This window comes from Pleurodeles waltl, chromosome 4_2 (genome assembly GCF_031143425.1).
Source record: "Pleurodeles waltl isolate 20211129_DDA chromosome 4_2, aPleWal1.hap1.20221129, whole genome shotgun sequence".
Taxonomy (NCBI): Eukaryota; Metazoa; Chordata; class Amphibia; order Caudata; family Salamandridae; genus Pleurodeles; species Pleurodeles waltl.
In genome coordinates this window covers 823,386,318-823,411,770 of record NC_090443.1, presented here as the reverse complement: position 1 = coordinate 823,411,770, position 25,453 = coordinate 823,386,318, and the positions used below count along the sequence as shown (strand labels likewise).

The window sequence follows — 25,453 nt, the reverse complement described above, 5'->3', positions numbered from 1 at the left end:
ATGTGGCCCAGGCGATTGCCAGTGGCTGAGATTAATTCAAGTATTCCATCTACCACTGTTCTGTATACTAATTGTGTCACCCTGAGCAGGGAGTGGGACGTGGGAATGTCCAGACGTGGGCCCCAGGCTCACTATGCTACTGGATTCAAGCTAGTCTGACTGATGAGGGGTGATACCCCAAAACCAGTCTCATGATGCTCGTTTCCAGTCCAAGGGGGACCTGGCCTGGCAGTTCGAGCTGGACTGTTACCATGGAGAGCACAGTCAAGGCTGATTTCTATATGGCTGGGTCCAAACTGGTGTGGCGTGGTGGGCAAAATGACGATGGATTGGGATGCAGCCCAAGCAATTGTCAGTGGCTGACATTAATTAAAGCCTTCCATCCATCACCTTGTTGTTTTTGTGTTTCAGCTCTTTCGTATAGAAAACATGATTGTTCCCCTGAGTAGGATGTGACCTATACTATTTCTGTTGCCATTGGTGCTGCCAGCAGCAGTGCACAGTTCTGGCACAACCTGTCCAATCCTTGCCTGCTTTATTCTACTGAAATGATCAAGGCTGGGCCTGCTATTAACAAGCTCAATTCTGTGTGATGTTACCACGCTATATAAATACTATTACAATACAATATCTGTGAGGATGGATTGTGACAGACAAGTGTCCTGAGAACTCCACCCACCTTACAACCTCTGAAGGTGTGCATATTGGGGCTTTGGGAGTTGTAGAAGACAAACTCCTCAATCATGGAGATGGCGTGAGGGGACAGTTGTGGGATGTTGATATTCTAGGCACAAAACGAGATGGCTGCTGTCACGCGATGTTGTTAGAATAGGTAGAAGTGAAGCATCATATAGGCCAGTGTCAACCACTAGATGTGTCCCTTTAGGTCTGTTCTTGTTTTGCTCAGATTGAGAGGCATCATTTTAGCTTATTGATTTCCCTTCTAGAATTTATGCAAATCAATTTTCTTCCTAGGTACTCTATAAAGGCTTTTTCAGAAACAGTTCATTTCACAACCTGTTCCTGTTGAGTTCTATCCTTCTCCTGTTTCTTCATGAGGCCCTTCCTCTTCCTAAGCTTTGCTCAGTTTGCCTGCGTTTTTCCTGTTCTCCATTCAGAAGTAGATTCTGCTGTTTCTTTTTTGGGTTTTCACTTCCTGTTGCATCGGTTTCTTTGGCTTGGCATTGTTTACTTACAAAGGCACTTAACAGAAATCCTAATTTGCTCACATTGATCCACTGCAGCTATCAGAACCTTTGCAGAAGCTGCAGAAATTTGTGACAGACACTTTAATCAGCAACCATGTTTCTGCGTTCCACTTGTACGTATACCTACAGCCATGTTGTACAAATTGCCCCTGTTGAGCACGACAAAGGATCTGACGTCTTAAACAACTGCATATAATAATTTATTTCCCTTTCTAGTAGTAAGAGCCTGGTCCAAGATGAAAGGGCACCTCTGTTTTCAGTCTCAGCTTTCCTTCACTAACATGATATGCATGACCATATAGAAGCTTCAATGGGCTGAAGTACCACTGTTATGCCACCCAGTATTCGAACAGCAAGCATATCCACTTAACCAGGCTGGCAAGTCAGTTTGGTCTGGCGGAACCCCTATGTGCCCAATCACATTCCAAGTTAAAAGAAGTGTGCATATAGGGCTTTCTTTGTTTTCTTGATCCCAGAGGTACCTTGCCATGCTTACCTCCTGAGCCTTTGCATTACGAGGTTCCTGATGATCTGAGGAACATTTTGCCTGTGGTTAGGTCCAGTTTGATGATCAGAGGGCTTACACAAGAGAGGACCATTGTACCATTTAATCTTCAGTGGCCCAGCTACTTCAGCTATGAACTGTATCTTAGACTGAAAAGGTAGCTTTTATTTACTAGTGTGTACCCCTAACTAGGAAAGTCATTTGAGACCTCTGAGGCGTAATTTGCCACTGGGGATTACAGTGATTGGAGGGGATTTCAGTGCAGTAATGCACAGAGCATGTGCGGCTGAATCATACAAGATGCTACCCTGCCAGACTGCGAAACCCCCATCTCATCCAGATCATGGCACACATGGAACCCCAGTGGTAAAGAATACACACACCTCTCACCACACCAGTCCCTTTCTAGTATAAACTATGTGTTTTTTCTTCCATGTAATATGGGTAGGAGAAGTTTGTTTCCTTCCCTTTATCGGGACATTCCCCAGTAGAGCTAAGTCTGGGTAGAAACAGAGAAAATTGGTGCCGTTTTTAGTGACTCAAGGCATGGTGACAGATGAATAAAGAGTTCAGGCAATATATGAAAATGAAATGAAAGTGATAATGCTCCGAGACATCTAGACACTGCCAAAACAGAAGGGAAGTAAAGATAATAGAACATGTACTGAAAACAGATTTAAGATGCCTATTAACTGAAGAGCCGTATTTTAAGTGCTTTCCTTAAGGGGAGGAGATTTATCATTTCCTTCAGATTGAAAAGTAGAGTGTTCCAAAGTTTGCCCATGCAGACAGTTAAGCTTCTGCTGCCCCAATTAGATCTTCTAAATATAGGACAACTACGTTGTTTGCCATGGATGAGGGTAATTGCCTGGAAGGGATATACCACGAGAAACAGCATTTGATGTACTCCGTATCAGAGTCATGAAATGCCCTAAACTCAATTCAGAGAGGTTTAAAGTCAATACACTTCCTCACAGAGAGCCAGCGAAGTTGGGTTAGGGCTTGTGAGGTTGACTGATGCTTGGGAATCCCTAACAACAAACATGCTGCAACATTCTGCACAATCTGTAATTGAAGTTTGTTTTTTTGCAGATTCATGAAAAGAGCATTACAGTAGTCCAATTTGGACAATACAAGACCAGAGACCACAGTTTTCTGCAATTCTTGTGAAATTACCGGAAACACTTTTCTCAGGATCCTCAAAGTGAAGAAGGAAGATGAAATAATGGCATTGATATTATTTTGAAACAAAAGTTTGTTGTCAAATGAGAGTTCTAGATTCTTAACTTTAGTGACGGGTATGGGTAGGATGCCAACGTTCTGTTGCCACCACCAAGAAGACCAGAAAGAGTTATTTTTTTCTGAACAAAAGAACCTTGGTTTTCCCTGTGTTCAGTTTCAGGCAATTCTCGCTCATACTCTTGCCAATATGTGGCATACAAGTGCGGAATCTGACTGCAGTGTACTCAGGGTTGCTAGCCACTGAGACCACAATCTGCATATCACCAGAATTGGATACTACAGAGAAACCATATGTTTTTATAAGACTGGCCAAGGGGGGTAACTTAACGATTAATGAGTGTAGGACTTACGAAGGATCCCTGTGGCACTCCACATGGGGGTGATCAACTCATCAAGTGCAACAAAGTGTTCTCGCTCTGAAAGAAAGGATTTAAGGAGAGCAAGTGACGATCCGCTGATTCCAATTGAGTAAAGGTGTGCCGTCAACAAATTATGATTTACGGTATCAAATACTGCCGAGAGGTCTATGAAGACTGAAACTAAAGTCTTTGAAATTAATAAGGGCTTCTCCGCATGCACACTTTGGGAAGCTGGGAAGGTAGTTGCCTGGGGCAGTGCAAAGGCACACCTACAGAATAAAGGGATGGAGTAGGAAAGCACCATACTCAACTTTGAGAAATTAGAACAGCAGTAGCTTGAAACAAGAAAATAATATGTGAATTACAAGCAGATAGATTTGTGTTTGAACAATTATCCTCAATGAAGCTGTACAGATATGAATTGCTTCTCAGCTCTCTGTCTGTGAAACATGGGAGAAAGTGTCGCGTAGGCTCTCATTATCCTAATGAGACTACTGGATTTTTGGGCAGCAAGATCGTTCGCAGTGTGGGGGACTAAGTCTGATCCACGGTGAAGGACCCTTGTCACCCCAAATCTGGGTTTTGCTCCGGCTAACTAGCAGTGCCTCATCTCTCCCGAAAGGAAGAGACAATTGGGCAGCCGAACGCATGACATCTTAGTACTTCCCAGGGAAGTCGTGGTCACTCGGGTCACAACCGGTTCTCTCATACACAATACTGTCTCATATAGAAATGACAAAGGCAGTTTAAGTTTTAAAGATTGGTTTAGTAAAACGACTGCATTTTAGATAGCAAAGCGTGAGCTGCAATAACGAGAACTACACAGCACAGTATGATTAAAATAGTAACGATGAGAGTGAAGCACAAGAATAAGGCTATCATAGTGCAACTAGATTATGTTCTCTCGAAGTTATATTCTGAGCACAGCATGTGAAACTCTGAGCCTGCCTTTCAGGTTCCCCCGGGAGGACATCAACCCTCATACCTGAGCAAAGGCCTGTAATCTGCATCAGCATCTGCAACGGGGCAGTCAGCATCTAGTTGTAGGTTCCTGGTTGGAATCTCCCTCTAACGTGTACTAGGACTAGAAAGTGTTTTTATAACGAACACGCAAATGTTCTAAGAAAACGACCCTACGTAGGAATGCGTGTTTTCTACGAACACTAGAGACTAAACTTCTACCACGTTTACTGGCAATGTACCAGACTGTAGCCTTGTCTGAAGCACAGGGTGAGCAAGAATGCATTGTTTGAGAACACAGTGCTGAACTAAGCTAAACAGTGTGATAGAAATAAATAAAACAAGACCGTAAAACTGGTTATTGTAAAATAACAGTGCAAGGCTAAATAAAATGTATCTAGGGCAAAGTGCATAGAGGCCTGATATGTTAACCTAACGTGCATGAAGCTACATTAAAAAATGTCTACACTACAAAAGCAGGGAAACTCTTATACTGGCTTACCACTAGAGAACATGCATCTAGGATCATACTTGAAATTAGACTTCTGGAAGGACAAAAAGTGGTTGATATAGCACTTTTGTGACTTTCGATGGTACACTGAAAAGAGAACACCAATTATAAAAGAGGGAGGGGTCGTTTCCCTTAATAAGTGACTGCCTCCTTTAGGCAGTGCCGGTTCCCTACCTTTGTGATTGTTGCCGGGTGGAGCAGTTGGGGGTGGAGGGGGTGGAGAGGGCTTGTTTTCTCTGTGGCTCGGTGGCAGCAGCGACGGCAGGTATTGTCCAGTTGAAAATGGAAGTGAAATCAGGGGAAAAGGTAAGGTTTTACCTCATTCGCCCCCCCCCCCCCCCCCCCCCAATCCACAAACCCAAGCTTAGAGGTCGGACTGCCAGTTTTTGCTTAGCGGTAAGGCACATCCAAATCCGCATAACAGGAAAGGTGGCTGGGGTCTCGCCGGTAACATCTTTTCCCTATGGGACCATCGACGCAGGTGGTGTGACAGTGGGTCGAATGCAAGCTCTCACCTTTGGGATCACCAACATCGGAATACAGCGGGTGGACTGTCATGATGGTAGATGGGTTTTCAGTCGAAAAATCGACAACGGGATTGTTACCGCCAAGATCCAAATCAGGCTCTATGATATCCATTGGATGCTAGAATTAAGCTCTTCATTGGAGTCAGCGGCACAGAAAACCAACACAGCAAGCCCTTATGGTCCATGAACCAGTTAAGGCATACTGATGTATGGGAAGGAAAGTGCATGAAATCATTCTCTAAGCTACACCATTTTGAGTTACACAAAACGCATTTGTTTCAGTGCCTGAAGCTGAAGAACGCCCTTTTTGCCCACCAAGCAGGCTAAATTTGACCCCTCTGAATACTGCCCTTTAGAGGCAAATGTGGGACAGAGTCAGGTAAGTAGGGGAGAGGTTATGTAGCTATTTGATAGCCAACACCCCAAACTGTTTTACCGAATTAAAGTTAAAATGGGAGAGAACCTGGGACCCTTAGATGACATGGATTTTGGGGACACTAGGGTAGCCCCATAGAAATGACAGTATTTGGGGTATTGCAACTATTTCAGTTAAATTACTTAAACAAAACATACAAAACATACATTACTCTAGTGTAATTATGTTATAAGGGTATGCTTACCTTATCATTGCGTACATGATGGTATGAGATACTTATATTGAACCAGATTAATCTTTTATCACAGTACAAATACTGTCTTAAGTACTGGGTAGACCTGTCAAATCTTCCCCTTGGCTTGCACTCTTAGGCACCCTGGTTGTTTTGGGGAATAGCAATGGAGAAAGAAGCTTGACAGTAACTGGTACCATTCTGGCTAAAAGGTTATTTGCTAAACATTGTAATTTTGAATGGACATAGCCTGTACATGACTGGCTGAGAGCTATGGACCACCTTTTCAGAACGGAAGAGTCAAATTGCTAGGCAAGAGATTGTCTAGGGACAGTGTTGAGAATGCTTCAATGTTTCTAGTATATGACTTTCTACCTGTTTAGGAACAATAATAATGGCAAGTCAGCTGTGTTTCACCTTCAAATGACTGCTAGCAAATGTACAGTTGTGTCTTGCATGGTGCTTATTTACAGGTTTCAAAAACCGAAAAATATTATTATGCGGGAACAGGGGAAGCTGAGGTGTTTTGAGGCCTGGTGCATGACAGATATCTCCAGGATTGGGGGCCTTTTAGAAGACTGAGATGTAATGCCTGTCTCCTCCCCCAGGGGGGACTTCGAACCCCAACAGAATCAGTATTTAAAATATGCACAGTTATACCACCCCTGTACTTGTGGGTGAGCTCAGTAAAGGGCGGAGGAGTGTCCTCACTTATAAAATGCTGAGCAATAACATGACCAATATGTTCTGCAGATTGAGAGGAAGATGGCTGGAATACGTAGGAGTAATGGACTTCACTGATTGCGAGTGCCCCTGATGCATCCACAGGAGGTTGCCTTAAAGTCTAGGCTGATACAGTTCAAAATACTTCACCGGGGCTATTATGATCGGGCATGGCTCCACTAGATGGGGAGAGCACTGTCCCTGGATTGCAGGAGATGTAGTTGGCCCAGGAGTAATTGCATGCACACACTCTGGGGATGCTCTGTCATTCAAATTTACTGGCCCAAGGTGACATCCCAATTGAAACAAAGTGTGTTCACTTAGATGTCCCGACAGAGGTGGATGTCCCATGGGCCAAGCTTTTCTTCGGTAACCTAAACTTGGTGATGGTAAAAAGGGATGTAGCCAAATAATGGGGTGTGCCAGAGGTCCAGACGAGAATGGAGGATCGTGGATGGACATATGCATGGCCCTGGAGAAGGTGACTTTAAAAAAGAAGGAATTCTTTCAAAATTTGGGTTCATTGGATAAAACACTACGATCTGGGCCCCATGGACGGCGAGGCCAGGCCACAGAGTTACCTAGCTCATTGTGATGTATAAGATAGGCTTATATTTGCTGAGTGTCTGCCCTTCTACCTTATTTGTTGTTGGATATCCTGCACTGTATATACCTACGGTGGTACTGTTTTCTCTTACCTCTCCTCTGATGTTTGAAGTTAATGTTCTGTGTCACTATGGATGCAAAGTGTTGCATGACTGCTGTTCGTAATATAAACCAATAAAAAAATTAAATATGTGCTTTATAAAAAAAATAAGCTGCAGACTGTGCTCCTCAGAACCCTGTTAATTCCCTCCTCAGATCAACACTCAACTGGCCAGACTAAACCAGTCCATAGGTTCACCCCCTCAATCACCTCATCACTCAGCAGAATGGTCGGATTCATCTGTGATTGAAGTAGGCAGCTCTTGGCTCTGCACAAGCGTACCTCCTGAGTCTCCTTAGGAGTCAGTCAGTACCTGACAAACTCTTGATGGTGTTTCTTCTAAAGGAGATGAGAGGATCCTTCTTAACATCTGAGTTTAGACATTGGTATTCATTGTAAATGCTCTGATCATACTAGGATTTTGGAGCTCTTGACCGAAGCACAGTCCGAGGGGTTTAGTCTGTGCCTAATAGGCGTGTGTTCCCAGGTCTTGGAGCCAGAGGAAATATGAGAGCACTGATCTATGTTTATGCAATTTAGGCACAGGTTTCCCTTCATTAATTGGTATTTGTGTCTTAGACAGCTCTCTGCCTTTGCTGCAGGGTGATAACTATGAACATTTTACATCCTTGTTGGAGCGGATTATTCACAATAGTGGTAGAAAGTAGCATGGCGGAACATTACAGGTTGTCTGTTTATTTGCAGGTTGTCTGTTCATTGACAAGGATGCTGTTTCTTTTCTGATTTGCTAACTCTGGTATGATAGGAATCAATTACATTGTTACTATCCTACATTAGTGACTCTGTCAGCATTTCACATGATAATGTTGTGATCCAAATCAGAAAGTGCCATTGACACTTCAAGTAGGTTCATGATTTCCAGTTGTCCTTTATCAAGTAATCAAAACAGATTTCCCCTGATGTTGTCACGGGTGGATTCAGTAACTTTTAACTGTCTGAAACTCATTTTCTGGTCACAAAGGATTTTGTTTGTCTCTAATAATTCAAACTCCTGATGCCTGACTTGGGGCTCTAGGATTTTGTTCCAAAAGAGGAAATTAGATATATGATGGTTATTTGCTGAGTCTCAGAGATCCCTAGATATTGAAGTCTCCCCATCTTCAGGATTTTGTTACATGTTTTGGTGGATTGAGCAGACAGATTTCCTCAAGGAATGAATATACCCTATTTTCCAGTCGAGTTGAACAATGAGTTGGTGCCTGTAGCATAGTATGAATGTACCTGCAACTGGTATCTTGTTGTAACAGTCTCTGTTTGTGCTGTTCCTGTCTTTCACCTCAGTGGTTCCGTTATTTAAGATTCATTTGTGTCATGAAAGAAGTAGCTCTTCAGACAGAGCATTATCTAAAGTCTCTTTTTTTTCTATCCTTTCCTTAGGTATGTTCTGCCCCTGAGTGTGCATGGACATTGATGTCTCAATATGAAAGTGAATGGCTGCTACTGATGTGTAGTTGTCTCATGTTTTTTGTGGCATGCATGTTTCTGTTATGGGCAACATATTGATAGTCCTGCTGAATGTGATGGTAGGATCTTCTAGTTGAAGGTTCTGGCACTGGGTATTTTGTCAGGTGCGAGACATTTGTTCAGAGATAGTAGTGACTAGGGAAAGATGATGCAGTTAGTATATCTATTTTGTGGAATTTCATGAAGGGAAATTTCTCTTAGAAACCTTCATTCTGACGTGATTCTTAAAGTTCCCAACATTTTAAAGTCTAATTGTGAGATCCTTGTAAGAGAGATTTCCCCCTTTTGGCCAGGCTCAATCTTTCTGATACCCTGGCCCTAGTCTTAATTGTAAAGAACCTTGAGGTGGAAATTCTAACATGCAAGATGCAACCATGGTCAGTGTGGTCTTTCTGTACTTGGATGTTGGTCATGCTTGTTTCCTTTCCTATCCTTAATCCACACATTTAATCCTTGGATGTAAGTGCTAATAGCAGTCCTGGCTGTGTGGTGGTCTTGGCGATCTCAGTTTTCTTTCTTTTTCTAATGCCTACACTTCTAAGCAGCATACCTTTGTCCTTCTTCAGTGTTTATGTGAGTTGCCTGTAAAGTGTGTTACTGGCCACCCAACGCATGTTAAAAGTTAAAAAGTGGATGTGGCTTTGTGAAATTGTAGCCTTATTCAACATTGATCAAATCTAATTGGAATAACATAATCCTAAAATAAGTGAGAGAATAGTGAATGTGGTCCAAATTAGCGAAGAAAAGCCATTTAGGCATACATGCTTTTCATAAGCCGAAATTATTTTTCATGGAGACATATTAATAGTGTAACAGCAGAAAACTTGCAAATGAGATCGACAACTTTGGCAAAACAGTATCTAAAGTGTTTGAGAGGGACCCCAGCCACATGTACAAAAAATAATTGAAATACAAATAACTAGTGTAAATAGTACCTCCACACTGGCAATATTGTATTATAAAGTAAATAATGAATGCTGATATGTATGTGATTTAATATTCAGGACATGGCTAGTAAGTTATATTTATCCAGAAGTTTTTGTGATTTTTTTTATTTATTTTTTTTTAAAACTTTTAATCAGTCCTGAAGTGTTCACTGATAATATGGAGTTTTCATTACTAAAAAATACTTTGAATTCAATTGATACATTTTTGGTAGTGTTGTTGTGAATTAAATCTACTGGCTATAAAATTATTAATTATTAGTAATACATTTTAAGGCTCAGGAGAAGCATCTTTAAGGTATATAGTAAAGGATTATTTTGTGCATCTTCTTCTTCCAAGTGTCAAAAGCCATTTTTGACTGACAGAGTATAATAAAAAATGTCTCTTTTTCTCTCTGTCAATCTCCCTAGAGAGTTCACAAGAAAATATATGTATGAGAGATTCTGGCTGTCATGGTTCAGACCCTGACAATAATTGTGGCGCCCAGCTTGGTAGCCTCTTTGAGGTGAGATAATGGGCTCTCTGGGAAATGAGAAGAATCTGCTGACAGAGTTTTGTAGTGTCATTAGAGCTACAGGAAGCTTTTGATATTTTTAGGAATGAGGCAGTGTTAGTGCTGAAAAGGAAGTTGCCACCTACAATAATGGGTTTATGGATGCCTAGTGATATTTGGTAATGGGACGTGACCACAGATGAGTCTTGGTAATAGTCCACATTGTCAGTGGGAGAGTGTGCCTTGTTGAAGTACATATCGTTTCTCTACACTGATATGAATATAAAATTGGCAAATATATTTAAAAAACTCTAAGTACAGTAGAAGGCAAGATGTAATTGCTTATGGAGAAGGGTCTTTGATGGTCAAGTAGATAGTGATAAATGCTTTAAGGAAGGTTTAGAACACTTGAGCACCAGCACTCTGTGATGTAGAATTTAATGTGGCATTCATTAGATTTTCAGCAGTGGATGGTAGGTGATTGAATATCACAGTAGAGTCACTTGAAAATGCAATGAGGGGCTACATCTGTATACTTTTGGAATAATATCCACAGATTGAGATTTCCTTTTGGGGTGGAGGGTTTGATCAAGTGACTGGTGGAGCTGCAGCAAAGTGATGAGCATCCCATTCATTTTCAGGTATATAGACTGCTAATGAAGAGACCGAAACAGTGGGAAGAAGCATGATTATTTTCATTGTGAGCTCTTGTGATCTCTGAGAACGGCTGGTAGTAGAGGAGGAGTACAGCGCAGGGGAAGCATGTCCATTTGTTTCAGGACTTGTGCCATGAAACATTGCAGAAACAACAGACCCTTGTGGTAGTCAAAAAGGAACTCTTGACCTTGGATATTCGGGACTAAAAGTATAGCGACCAGTCAAAATGTTTTTGTTTTTTCCCCCAAAGGCAGCTGCTAATGTAATCCTTGAGGATACTCGAAACAAGAAAGTGTGAGCAATTTCAAGTAAGGGTTTTGGCATTATGGCAACTGATGGAGCAGGAAGCCACCGGATCATTGCTACTGCGGGTTTTGATTTCTTAAAGGGAGAGGAAGACATAAGGGATCTTATCCAGTCATGTACGATATGTTCCCTTTTTGGGGGAGTCCTGCTCCTCTTCATCTCGCCTTTCCCTCCTAGATTCACTTTTAGACTTGATTTAATCTTAAGACTATGAACAAGATATTCTGTTATGGGGCGTGAGAGGGGGAGTCTTACTTTGCACTACAGAATACGTGGAAAGTTAGGAAACAGTGCTGGTGATGTGGTCTTTTTATCTGTATTGAAGGTTTAATGAACGTCCCCTAACTTTTCAGTAAAACAGTTGACATCGAAGTTATTGTGAAAATTCTGTAGTACAGTTCCATTGTGCTGCACACATTGATTTTATAGAACATTTAAAATGAACACTTATTTCACTTGAAATACTACTAGGGTCAGCCTTTCTTTTGTCACTACTACTTATTTTAAAGTGTTTGTCTTTCAGTCTTCATTGTGGACGTCCTCATCTACATACCTGCCGTTGTTCTGTACTGTTTCAGTATAAGGGAAACTTCCATCAAACAAAAGGTAAGTGTATGATTGTCCACGTAGAAATGTTTTTTTTTGGTCGGCAGCACATAAAGAATAAATGAGATTAGTGATCACACTGAATGTTATAAGTGGCAGGACATGTTGGTTAATAGGAGGAACTTTTGTTCTGTAATTGTGTTAGTGAATAAAGATATGAGGTTTTAAATTGACGTGTTTCATTTACTGAAGTACTTAAGAATATGTTTTTACTATATGTTTTTACTATTCTGTGCTGAATAAATGTAGAGCAATGTTTGAACATTTTGCTGCAATAGAACATATGAATTGTGTCAAGTTTTCATTGTGACATTTTAAGAAATCAGTTTCCTGTTGTTTTTCAGATCTCAATGGTGTTTTGCATCCTGCTTTATCCCGGCCTCATTCTTGTTGATTATGGGCATTTTCAGTATCCTTTCACTTACATAATCCAAAAATACTGTATAAAACACTTATAAGTAAATAGCTGTGGCTAGACGTATTTCTCATCCCAGTGTCCTATATCTTTTTGTGCAATATGAACAGCTGAGAAAGATGTTCTTGTAAATGATTTTTGTAGATAAAATGTTGACAAATAATTATACTGATTGAATAGCTTCCGATCATCCGAGAATAATGTAAAGGTACGGTTGCTTCACTGTGGGTTACAAAAATCAAATATGCACTAGTTCTTTATTATAATTTGAGCACACCCTCTGCATATATCCATCCATCTCTGGTACCTATCCTTTTGTTTGTACTGTCTCGTGTAATGCAGACATTCTTCAGTTACGCTTTGCATTTGATTAATTTTAAAGTGCTTGTGGCACTTGATGGGCTCTTGTAAATCTTAGAAATGGGGTCTGTAGTTAGCAGTGGTTTGCACCCTGTCCAAGTAGGGACCCTCACTCTAGTCAGGGTAAGGGAGTCACACAGCTAAGATAACCCCTGCTTACCCTCTTGGTAGCTTGGCTTATGCAGTTAGGCTTATTGCAGAGGCAATGTGTAAAGTATTTGTACACACACAAACAATAACACAGTGAAAACACCACAAACATACTCCACACCAGTTCAGAAAAATAGGCAATATGTGTCTGAGCAAACAAGACCAAAACAACAAAAATCCAACATACACAAGTAAAGATACAAATTCTCAAATATTAAATGTAGTGTAGCGCTTAGAAACAATAGCTCAAACTGGTGCTATACCAACAACTTAACAGAGTCACTTCCAACAGTCCAGCACTACCTGTGAGGCCACGGAGTCGTGTAGACCCCGGTTACAGTACCTTGGAAAACTATGAGAAAACAAAGAGGTTGCACTGAGTTGGGGAGGTGAGGCAACACTGGAGCCAGTGTGGTGAGGCATTGGTTCCTTACTGCTAGGCAAGGGAGGTGAGGCGTTAGTACGTTACGGTTGCAGAGGAAGTGATGTGGCGTTAGTAGTGAGGCTTATGACAAGGTGGGATCGACGAGTCCAGCAGAACAAGGCGCGAGGCCTCAACTTCGCTGTGTCCCGATCCCACCTCAGGGCCATAGGTGCTGCAGCTGAGTTGGGTACCTCGGAGACCTGTGACACAGCACTTTGGACTCACACTGCAGCGGGAATCAGAGGCACTGCAGCGGCATTAGGCCTGCATTGTAGGTCGCGGTCGTTGCACTGAACGGGCAGCGGCCTGGGGTCAGAGAGTGGTGCAGGTTCCGAAGTCATTTTGGAAGTCTTTACAGTCATTTCTTCCTTGCTGCACCAGAACTCACTCCCAAGGGACCAGGAACTGGATTTGGCACCACTTGGCAAGTCAGGACATTCAGCAAGAGAGCCCAGGCGCTGCCAGGTGAAGTCTTTGATGCGCTTGAGACTTCTTAACAGGAAGCAAGCTCAGTCCAAGCCATTGGAGAACCAGGATGTAGAAAGCCAAGTCCAGTTCATTCACTCCCAGAACAGAAGCAGCAAGCAGAAGGCCAGTACAACAAATCAACAGGACGAGTGACAGTCCCTCCTATAGTATCCTGCTCTTCTTCCTGGTAGAATTTCCTCAGTCCAGGTGGATTCTGACTGTGTGGTGGCAGACGTCTAGCACTTGTAACCATATCTGTCTTTGAAGTAGGCAAACTTCAATGAGAAGTCTTTGTAGCGCACAAGACCCTACCCTTCCTTGCCCTGGCCCCAGACCCACTCCAGGGGATTGGAGACTGCTTTGTGTAAAGACAGGCACAGCCCTATTCAGGTGCAAGTGTCGGCTCCTCCCACCACTAGCTCAGGAAGACCCATCATCCAGGTGATGGGCAATTAGGATATTCAGGGCATACCTCAGCTCCCTTTGTGCGACTGTCTAGAGTGAATGCACAAACAGCCCACCTGTCATCCTGACCCAAACGTGTATCCAGCAGACAGGCAGAGGCGCAGAATGGTTTAGCAAGAAAATGCCCACTTTCTAAAAGTCTAACTTATAATTCAAAAACCAACTTCACCAAAAGATGTATTTTCAAATCGTGAGTTTGGAGACCCCAAACTCCACATCTCTATCTGCTCCCAATGGGACATTACACTTAAAAGATATTTCAAGGCAATCACCATGTTACCTTATGGGAGGGATAGGTCTTGCAATAGTGAAAAATGAAAAATAAAATTAGCAGTATTTCACTATCAGGACATGTAAAACACACCAGTACATGCCCTACCTCTTAAATACACTCCATACTGCCTGCTGCAGGCACACTAGTAGTATTTGATTTACAGGCCCTGGGCACACCTGGTGCACTATACTAGGGACTTACTAGTAAATCAAATATGCCAATCAACAATACAATTTAGACAGTGAGCACTTGCACTCTAGAACTGGTCAGTAGTGGTAGAGGGCCCAGGGTCCTAAAGCCAGCAAACACAAGTCAGACAAAATAGGAGGAAGAAGCCAACAAATTTGGAGATAACCCTGCAAAAAGAGCCAGGTCCAACAGTAAACGTGCAGTTATCCTCAAGATTTCTCATCTTTTGAAATAGCTTCCAATGCATATTGGATGCGGAAATCTTCGCACAAGCCTTTGCACAGCCACTAGGAGGTATTGGAATAGGAACAAAAGAAGCAGTCTGGACTACGGCAATGCCCTCTTCGCAGGGACCACAGCCAAGCTTCAGAGAAAACTCCATCGCATCCAGAATGCCACCGCACATCTCGTCCTCAACCTCCCTCGCCACAAGCACATCTCCGCCCACCTCAGATCCCTTCACTGGCTGCCCATCAACAAAAGGATCATCTTCAAAATCCTAGTCCACGCTCACAAAGCCCTCCGCGACACCGGACCAGCCTACCTCATGAAACGCCTTAAATTCCACATCCCAACCCGCCAGCTCTGCTCCGCCGACCTCGCAACAGTCCCCCGCATCTAACACACCACCTCGCCGCCAAAACCTGGAACTCCCTCCCCACCAACCTACTAAAGACCCAGGAGCTCCTAGCCTTCAGAAAGCGACTCAAAACATGGCTCATCAAGCAGTTACACTACCCCCGCCAACACCCCCCCGCACCTTGAGACCCTACCGGGTGAGTAGCGCACTTAAGAAATTATTTATTTATTGATTGGTTGATTGAATATTGCCTTTCTAGCACCATAATTTCTGAGGGACTATTACTCATTCGCAATTGTAAAGACTTAAAGATTCAGTTGAAATACCTTTCTCAGCAGTTTTGGCCCAGTAATCTCACCCTCCAAGTTTATGGGTCCTCAAAATTCTCCATGGCCCTCATCCACTACAAAGCACATTACATATGTTAAGATGTAGCCTAGCCCCTCTTTACTTACAGAGAAGACTGTGGTGTTTAATGCATGTCTCTTACACATTTTAATCAGGCATTGGAACTCCTCTCTTCTAAAGTGCTGTCCTGGTTTTTCATACTGAACCCTGCTCTAGGTTATCTTAGCCTTTCAACTGATCAGCATTGGCTTAATCACTTTGAGAATAGAGACATTTTTTGTGGCATTGCAGGATCTCTAGTGGGTCTCTGTCTCTATTACCGAGATTCTAATGATGCAGAAAGTGGTATACTTGCTTTTGTATGAAACCGCTCCAACTTTATACTAAGTTACTTTTTCCGTCCCATACCTGCCATCTCCTTGAATTTTGCCAAATGTTATCCTCTATGTTTGAAGAATTAGTCTGTTTGTTGGTGTTTTGGGGCTACTGCCTCCAAGTCTTCAGGCTTCACATCTTGAAACGATTGGAAAAATAAGTTTGTTTTGAATTTGCACGGATGTTTCACGTGGCACCTGTCCTCCAAGTACTATAAGAAGACCTGTTTTTTGTTTGCACTCCACTGCCTTCTGTAAGAAAGCTTCCAAAGTAATCATCACCTTTCAAAAAGGCAAGGCCAGTAGCTTTCAGTTTCTCCAGAACAGATGCTAGTCTACAGCCGTCAATCTCTCGAAACAATACCAAATGAATAAAAGAAATCCAACGTAAGTTCTTGGGAAAGGTCTTTTTCATAGACATCACTGTTCCTCCGACCACTCTGCTCGTTTTCAGGACAGTGCTTCAGTCCCAGTTACTGCTGGCTACCTTGTCCATTGCCTGATTCCTTTGGATCTGGTCTTAGCTTCTCCAGCATCAGAGCTATTGCCATCACTGGCTTCATTCAGAGCATGTTTGGCCAATGCCATTAGAGCAGCACCCAATCATACTCTTGATGCATCTGAATTATTTGAAACTACCCTAAAACTTGGAAATGACTATTATAGGCACACAACACTTTTTAAAAAGAAACGTTTAACAAGTAGCATAAAAACATGGAACGTGTCTTAATTTCACAGCAAACACCTACCTTACAACAGTAACTGTGGTTTGGTAAGGGGGCTAATCTGATGCCCAGTGCCTTCATTGGGAGAATACAGTTAGAAACCTAGGTACACATAGAGTGGCTTGGAGCTGCTGCAAGGTTTGTATCTGTAAAGAAATATATATTTATTCATTCTTTACTGAAAAAGTTGCATCATATTCAGCACATCGTAGGCTAATAGCCATATTTTTGCCGCCGAGCCATTTTCTCTTTTCGAATTAATATATAGTAGATCCACATGGAAAAAAATTGCACTTATTATTCTAGCTGGCCCTTGTAAAAATGTGAAGAACACAGTTGTTAGCACACAAGTGTAATGCTCCCTTTTGAAAAATCTAATTCAGAATTTTACAAAAAGTTCTCCTGAAAGCATAAAATATCTGCCTTATTTTTTCCGACTAATTAAACAGTGGATCAAGCTAGTTTGAATCTTGTAGCCCACGTTACTCAGTTTTCTGTGCATTATCAGCAAAGAATAAAGGTGTTCTAAAATGTGCCAGCTTTCGTTTAACTTCTTAATCCCCAACCACTTGATAAGGAACAATCCACATATATACCATAGCCTACCACTTGTATACAGACATCGAGATGTAGCAGAGGTCTAAATACATCTCTTCATATTCTCTTGTAACACATCAAACGCCTTGAAGTATTTTAACATTATATAAGCATACTGAAGTTCACTTAGTCTACTTAATAACATGGGTCTTAAACAAATTAATTTTCATTTTTATGGACGGTCATTAAATCTAATCCTGTATTTAAATATGCATCCATTTAGGTAGGAGCACTTTATGTTATAAGAAAAGGTGCTTTCTCCTGAATAACCTTATACGTAGTACATCCTGTTATACAATACATAGCTCTCCTTGCTGGACCGTGGCAGCCTGGATTTGTTTCTCTTTGCAAATGTTCATGGCTGCCAAAAGCGCAGCCTCTTTTTCTGTTCTAACTGATTATGGTGCGAAATAAAGATCCAAACCCTTGCCTTGAAGTGAAATAATTTCCCCTTTTAATACGGAATACCTTTTTTATTATGTTACGCACCACAGTTTTTTTAACATAGTGCCGGCTTTTCAATTGCTGGGGCGCCATGGACTATTTCCTTGCAGATGTGTATGTGCAGTTTGCCAACAGAGGTCATGTGGCTGTCCTTGGACAGAATATGACCAAAATAGTGACAGTGGTGTTGTGTTGGGACTTGGGTTTTACCCCTGTTCGTGTGTTAGGGAGAGGGGAGGGTGTGAAAATGTGGCCATTGTGACCTGTTGGCCAAACCTGCATGTGGGTGAAGTGTTTGGAGGGTGGCACTGCAATGTGTTTCACAGAGCTGTTACAAATCATTTGGACCTTCAACTGACAGATGTCAGGTGTGCCCGCTAGTCTGCCTCCTTGAAATCTAGAAGGCTTGTACTATACCTAGTATGATTGTACTTTCCTAGGTGTTAGTGGAGTGTTTATGGTCGACGAGGCTTATTTTTTTATTGAGCGTGTTTTAATTTGGCTATTATGTCTTGCAAGCTTGGTTGGTGATTTGCGTAAAGCCAGAGAATGAGTTTTAGTGTGTTGTGTAGGTCGATCAGCATGGATAAGTCTTGCTGTATTTGAGATTTGATCAGGTCAGTACTGTCCAATTCTCTTCCTATCCCATGTCCCCTGTTCACGTTGAGATGTGTGCAGTAGTATTAGGCCATCTTTGATTGAGGAGGTACGCCTAAATTGCATATCCCACTTAACATCTAGGTTGAACTGTCCCTACTCCTAGTTCTAAGCATATTCTGTATTTGTTCTACAAAGAGCAAGGGTCATGTCCTTCTTTCTTCCTGATCCCGCCAGGGAAGCATCTAGAGTGCACTTTCTAGGTATTACCCGGTCTCTTACATTGTGCTACCTATTGATGTATTGATTTATTGGTTTTTGGCGTGTCTTTTGCCATAATGCCACGTGTTAATTTGTAAATCATAGATACACCAAGCGATTCATATTATGTTGTACTGACTTGTCGCCTGTGTGCGAAGGTTTTGTTCTGTGCTGTAATATAAGTAGCTGTATTCGATATAGATTGCAGATAGGTTCCACACTCTGAGCTGTGCCTCTGCCCCACTTCCTGTGCCCTCTTACCCACGCTTATTGTCATGCCCTGGATTGTAAAGGGCTGATCAGGAGAACATGAGAACATTAACTTGAGACAGACCAAGGCCTGATAATATCATTCAATGCACAATACGGATGTTGTTGCTGTCTTCCTATGTCTTCGTATACTTTGCATATTTCCGTTCAACGTGAGAGCGGGCCTGGTCTCTGCTTTTCAGTTTCACATCTCAGGTCATGCTAATCTTGCTTTGAGAATGAAATCATGGAGTAAGTGCACATCTCGAGTTTGGTGAGGGGAAATTATATGGCAAATAGAACAAAGTGACCACTTCACTGTGGATGTGTTATTATCTAGAAATTTAATTGCATAGTTACATCGGACTGTCTGCTCTTCCTTTGTTGAGAAACTTTGAAGTTAACAAGATTTTTCAGAAGATGAAATGGTGGAGTGTTTTTGCGTGAACATTGTTGCAGGACTGCCTATGAGGCGTGGAGGGAGCCCACTCAGCATGGTGTGCCGAGTCCTGTATGAAATACTACCAGCGCCCTTGCACTTGAAAACTCAGCTTAGAGAATGATCGTTTTACTAGCTATCATAAGTCAGCTGGAAACTGATGACTCGACACACTTTTTAAAGGCTATTACACTTCAATGAGAGACACATATTTACGCTCCACTCACTGTACTACAGCGGGAGTATACCGAAGAAGGGTTTTATGCACTACTAGGAATACCTTATGCACTTGAAACCGTTCAGGAGTTCATGGTAAATGCTTTGAATGATAAATTTCAGAAGCAGGAACAGTAGCATGAAATGCAGATTCTAGATCACAGTGGTATTTCCACTTTGTGATACAGCCTCAGTCATCCATAATTCAACATGACGTTGCATAATATACATTCTTTCTTTAGAACTACTTTCTCTCCGCAAAATAACCTACCTGACGTCTATTATAAGGCCTCAGCATCCCATTTGATACTTCCGTCCATTAATATCCTAAATTAATGGCACCTTTTTTGCATCACAGTTTATTGATACAGCTTCAGAAGTTTTTTTTCTTTTTGTGTGTGTGTGTTTTTTTAAATGGCGGTGACATCATCTGCCTTGAGTGCAATCCTTAATGTGTTTTCAGCCCTATTCGTCCCTCTTAAGGCGTAGACTAAGTCATCAGTTCCACAAACATTTTGTAAGTATGGTGAGAAATTGGTAAGTTAGGCTCCTAAAATTCTGTGATGAGTAGAAGTGCGTTTTCCTAGTAGATGATGACTAGGCCACATTTTTAGTGCAGATGCCATCTTGTTCAAGAAGGAAGTCATCTGTATCATTCATCCTTTCATCCTGTCTCCCCCGCCCCCCCCCCCCCGCGCAAACTCTTCTGTACACAGTCAACCTGAGATGTATGTCGTTTTATGTCCACTGTTATTGTTATTTTGCTGTCGATGAACCTTCCCCAGTTCAGTTTTAATTTGAAACATTTACAAGGTCCTTCCATTTGTTCACTGTGCTTTGTTCGTTCACATAACATGTTACTGATGATGTGTTTAGTAATGTTCAAGCATATCTGGACATTAACATAGAATGTGCTGAATAATTATTCATGTAGTGGGTTAGCTTGCGTGTTAAGGCAGTGTGACGTTTATTTTTTATTTGCTAATGAAATGCTACATTTCCTCACACCACAGGGAGACTGCTGTTTTTGTAATTTCATATGGAAGAATTATGTATATAAACCCTTGATTTACAGGGTGAGCCAGAGCTTTCCTGAATGCTTTTTGGGATTGGCCGTTTCTGTCCTGATTTTGCTGCCCATTTGATACTTAAAATTATTTTGGATTTTTGCAACCTCTATATAACTCTGCAATTGAGAGCCTTCGTGGCTTTGACTCGGTGTCACTTTATTTGTGAATTCTGTAATAAAACCCCTTAACTTTTCTGTTGATCTAGACCTCAGTTATTGACTGGGACCATTTAATATCAACCCTTTTTTTCTCAAAATCTGATTTCTGATTTGGATGTTCGGCAGTGGCATCCCAATAGCTCCGTGCCCCCGCAGAGCAGGGGGACCCCCAAGCTGCAGGGGCCCCCACCGACATTGCGCACGGGTGGCAGCCCCCTGGCCTAAGAGCTCCTGACCAGTCCAGAAGGGGTGTGGGGCTCCATGTATTTTGCTCAGGGGCCCTCTAAAGTTTTGTTGCGCCACTGATGTTTGGGAGTGCCTTAACGATGGAACGCATTGCCTTACGTAATTGAAGATTACAGGGAAATGTGTTAATTCTGATTGAGGCAGATTTTGGGAGGTCCAGATTTTGCGGTGCACCATTGTGCTCTCACACAGACATGCGCATATCTGGCTACCTCCTGTTCATTTTGAACACGTTTACCAGGTTTTATTGACTCCCCTGTTCACAACACTTCGTAAAATTAAAAACTAGCATTTTTACCCTATGGGTCAGCGCTGTTGCAATTCTTTTTTTACAGAATGTTCTGAACTTGTTATTTAAATAACAATGATGCTGTATCAAATAATTCTCCTTAACTCAAAAACATATACAACTCGGTGAGCCTCGGCTTGGCTCTGTGGGGAGTGCTCGGATTGTCTTGCGAGTGGGACCTTTTGGGTTCATTAGCATTTTGCCTTGCCTTGAATTACAAACAAATGGAACTTTATCACTCGCTGCCTTTTTTCTGCTACTTGATTGGAAAGTGCCTTAAACTTGGCCTCACCGGGAAAGGGTAAGTATCTCATTAAAGACCCAGACACACTGGGTTAGTTTTCCAGTACTGTATGGCTGTCTGAGGCAAACCCTGATCTTTTCCCTCAGAGTAAGTAGGTTTTTTATTAATTCATTTTCCTAAAAAACACTCTATACTATTTACTTGCTTGCCTGTATGGTTACTAATTTTAAGGCTTATTCTGAGTAACGGTTTCAAGCCTGCTTTTAATAGTTCATATTCATTATGATTATTTTATTTCTGTTTGAACAGTTAAGAACACATATACTGTTCTTAGTAACATACCCAAGAGACAATTCTGCCAAAAAATTGAGTTGCCTATCAGCTATTAGATCATGTACCAATAGTCATACCTTCTCATATTGAACCCCCGTAATAAAGATTTACACAAAAATAAAAAAGACTTAAGGCCTGATTTGGAACTTGGCGGATAGAATACTCCGTCCAGAATGACGGATATTCTGTCCGACGTAGTCACGATCTCCATAGGAAATAATGGGATCGTAATAAGGCGGAAGGGACATCTGCCAACTTTTTGATGGAGTATTCCCCTCTGCATGTTTTAAATCAGACCCTTATTTGCCACATCCCTATTCACCAAACTCGTTAACACTGACCAAGAATAGCTCCACCCAGTACCGATATGCTCACCACATTACTGGGAATGGCCGGGGTTGGCGTTTTGGTGTCGTATCTTTACGGGGCACTATGCGAGGATCTCCTAAATGAGCCCCTCCCGATCCAGACCAAGTGGGAGGGATTACTACCAGACCCTTTAACAAGGAAAGACTGGTAGCATATCTGTGAGGGGGGTCCGCAGTCCCAGCTCCAATACTAGGATTTAACTTACTCAGTATAACTTTATTCACCAAACTTACCTCTCCCCCAAGACTCTACATGCCATCTACCCTACACGTTTTGACACATGTCCCTGGTGCCAAAGCTTGACTATGGATTTTGTACACATGATATGGGGCTGTGTGTCTCTCATCATATTGGCAAATGGTCCTCAGCACTCTCAATTTGGCCTCTGAGTGGAGGGTGCCACTGGAAATATAGCAAGTGTTACTAGGCCTAATCCCCTCCCCCTCTGTCAGGAAACTTACCAGTAGATTTGTTCTTTTGGGCCTTACACTAACAAAACGCAGAATAGCCATAAAATGGTTGAATACAGCCCCTCCTACATATGCTGGCTCACGGATATCACTGAATGGGCTACGGCAGAGGAGATTTAAATGAAACATGATCCCAATTATGATAAGCTGGAAGACGACCGCCACACCTGGGTAGCCGTGCTCACTGACCTGAGGGATTCCTACACAGACGTACACACTAAGCAACTAACCAGTACTGCTCAAGACCAAAGTGATGAATAGCCATGTTATGCCATTATTATGTGTACTGTTTCTGATTTATGTTAATTGGGACAACTTGCACAAGAGCTGGAGGGGGTGGGGAGGCATTAAACATGTTCATATGAGCTTATTGATGAGATACTTGACCTACCTGTATCTTGTTCCTGCAAGCAGCATTGTTACTTTATGCTTTATTTAAAAACTCAATAAATATAATTAAAAAAAAAAAAACACTGACCGAGAATACACAAAGACCGAAAAAGATAAACGATAAGAAAAGGAGCAGTTGCCCTACAACAGTAGTTTTCATTTACAAATCAACTTGAGTTAAAACCACTATTCATAAGAAGTTAGAAAAGTACATATGTTTAAAAAAACTTTTGAGGGAACTGCAGAACTAGTTGTTCATTATTTCCTTTAAAAGGTTAAGAAGTTTCTGCTAAAATAAACTAAGATTAAGCCTGGCTGTTTTCATGTTGGGTAAGTTCTAAAACTTCGTTTGTGTATCTTGAAGGATCATATTGCCCTCAGGTAAAGTAACTAACACTGACTACCACCACAAACCCAAAGAACATAGTTTGGCCCTCTAAAGTAGCAATTTCTATCTAGCTAGCTAGCTATCTTTATGGCTATGTACTGAAAAAACACAAAGGTTAAAGTGCTGTTATAATGAGGTATTAAAATAGGTAAAATCTAATGTTTGAAAACAAAAAAAACGGTAAAATTCACCAGTTATACTCACTGACCTAACTATAACTTGCATCCCCACCATACACTGTTTATAATCTCACATATTACATCACTCATGACATGTTAAATGACATCACCAAGAGCATTTCTGGACACCAGCAGCCCAGATCTATCTTTTTAAACCCTTCATGATCACACAAAGCACCTCTTTACACACAAATGTCTCAAACAGCTGAACAAATTTGCACCAAATAATGAAAAGTTCCAACTTTTACCCAAATTTTGAGTAATTCTGTTTTTTTGTATCACTTCCTAAAATTTTCTGTGAATATTAACACGGGAAATCAATGTTTTTCGATCCTCACCCCCTTTTTCTTGTCGTCCTGCTTGACTTATCTGTGCAAAAATTCAGGAAGGGACGGGGTGAATTTTTCTTTACAAAAGCTCTGTAACGATTCGGCAAATTGTGCCAGTTTTTCACACAAAAAAATGCTCTTGCTATGGAAACAATTACCTAACTAGACCTACACAGGTGTGAACACCACTGTGTCATATGAATATACACACATACTATATATTTATTTACATGTATATAATATATTCATAAAGCCAGCACCTTCTGCATTGAGTCCCTCATTTGAGCTGCATTGTTCCTCTGCAATGTTTATAGTGGCTGAGGCTTGCTCAGCTAGTAGTATACCACAAGGGATAAAGAGTTGTTTTCAATTATCCCACATCCTCCTTAATGTCAATCACAACCCACACACAAAAGTGATAATATATCCTGCTGGTCTCTTGAAAGGTCAAAGGGAACCAGTCTTATTTATCATGGAAGAGAAAGCCTCACCCACACTTTTGAGGCATGTTTTGCCATAGACTGACTCATCCTACCCTGATTAGATTATGCTATGAGGGTGGCCTTTACCTTAGTGAGAGGGCATTTAAGATAAATGTAACTGGGTAAATGAGTGATTTAGACTGGTGCTCAAACTACTGTTATGTAAACCCAAAGGAATTGCATTTATTGAAGAGTACTAGGAGTTTTGTTTCAGTCAGCCCTTTATGCGCCAACTTGTTTTGGCCCCCTAATTAGCCCACAACAAGTTTTGAGCCTTCACCAGGGCTGCTGGGATCCCTACTGTAACTACTGGGAGTACATTTATGCAGAGGTAAGAGAAAGTCTTGTCTTCCAGAATAGTAGAATTGTAAAACTGGTATGTCTTAACCCCTCAACTCCAGGGGCTTCCCCCCCCCAGCACTTAGCCTTTTTTGGGTATGTATAATATTTCACACTTCCATACCTTTTTCCCACATAAGGTAATCACTCCAAATTTGCATCCGTTCCTTCCAACATCCTGGGGATTCTAAAGGTAACGAGGTTATTTGGATTCCCCTGGAGGGGCCAAGAAAATAGACAAATATGCCTACATTTTGAGCTTTTGGGAATAATAGGAAAACAATGCTCAGGATAAAAGTGTCATTTTTTTTCTCTAAAAATGTCATCAACAAACAGTTTGTTGTGCTAAAGTCACCATCTTCCCAGCTTTCAAGGACATGCAGAGCTGAATTCACCACAGTTTTAGCATGTTTCAGAGAGGTAGCCAATTTTTCCTACTTTTTTTGCTTTTACCCTACTTCCAGTTTGTGGTGGAAACCAGTGTGAAACCCCTGGGTGATCTAGGAAAGCTATACATTTCTGAGAAGTAGACAAAATTCTGAATTCAGCAAGGTGTCGATCCCTCAAGATTTTCCCAAAGAAACTGCTGAAATAAAGAAATAATCAAAATGAGTAGGAAAAAACAGCCATTTGTGACATTTGCATCTGTAACTTTTTGTCACAATGGCTGATTTACAAAAGCAATATACCATTACATCCACTAGACCCTTCTGGATTTGGGAATATATAGGGTTTGTAGGTTTCCCAAGAA

At 41.6% G+C, this 25,453-nt stretch overlaps 1 protein-coding gene across 2 annotated transcripts in view; it reads left to right on the top strand.

The window, feature by feature from the left end:
* Window positions 1-25,453, top strand: part of ALG6 (ALG6 alpha-1,3-glucosyltransferase) — a 184,353-nt gene that overhangs the window by 94,660 nt on the left and 64,240 nt on the right. For both annotated transcript variants that reach the window (XM_069232524.1, XM_069232525.1), the window contains 3 exons: window positions 11,759-11,841; window positions 12,186-12,250; window positions 21,295-21,480. In XM_069232524.1, coding sequence (XP_069088625.1) covers window positions 11,759-11,841; window positions 12,186-12,250; window positions 21,295-21,480 — 334 coding nt within the window. The remainder of the gene's footprint in view (window positions 1-11,758; window positions 11,842-12,185; window positions 12,251-21,294; window positions 21,481-25,453) is intronic.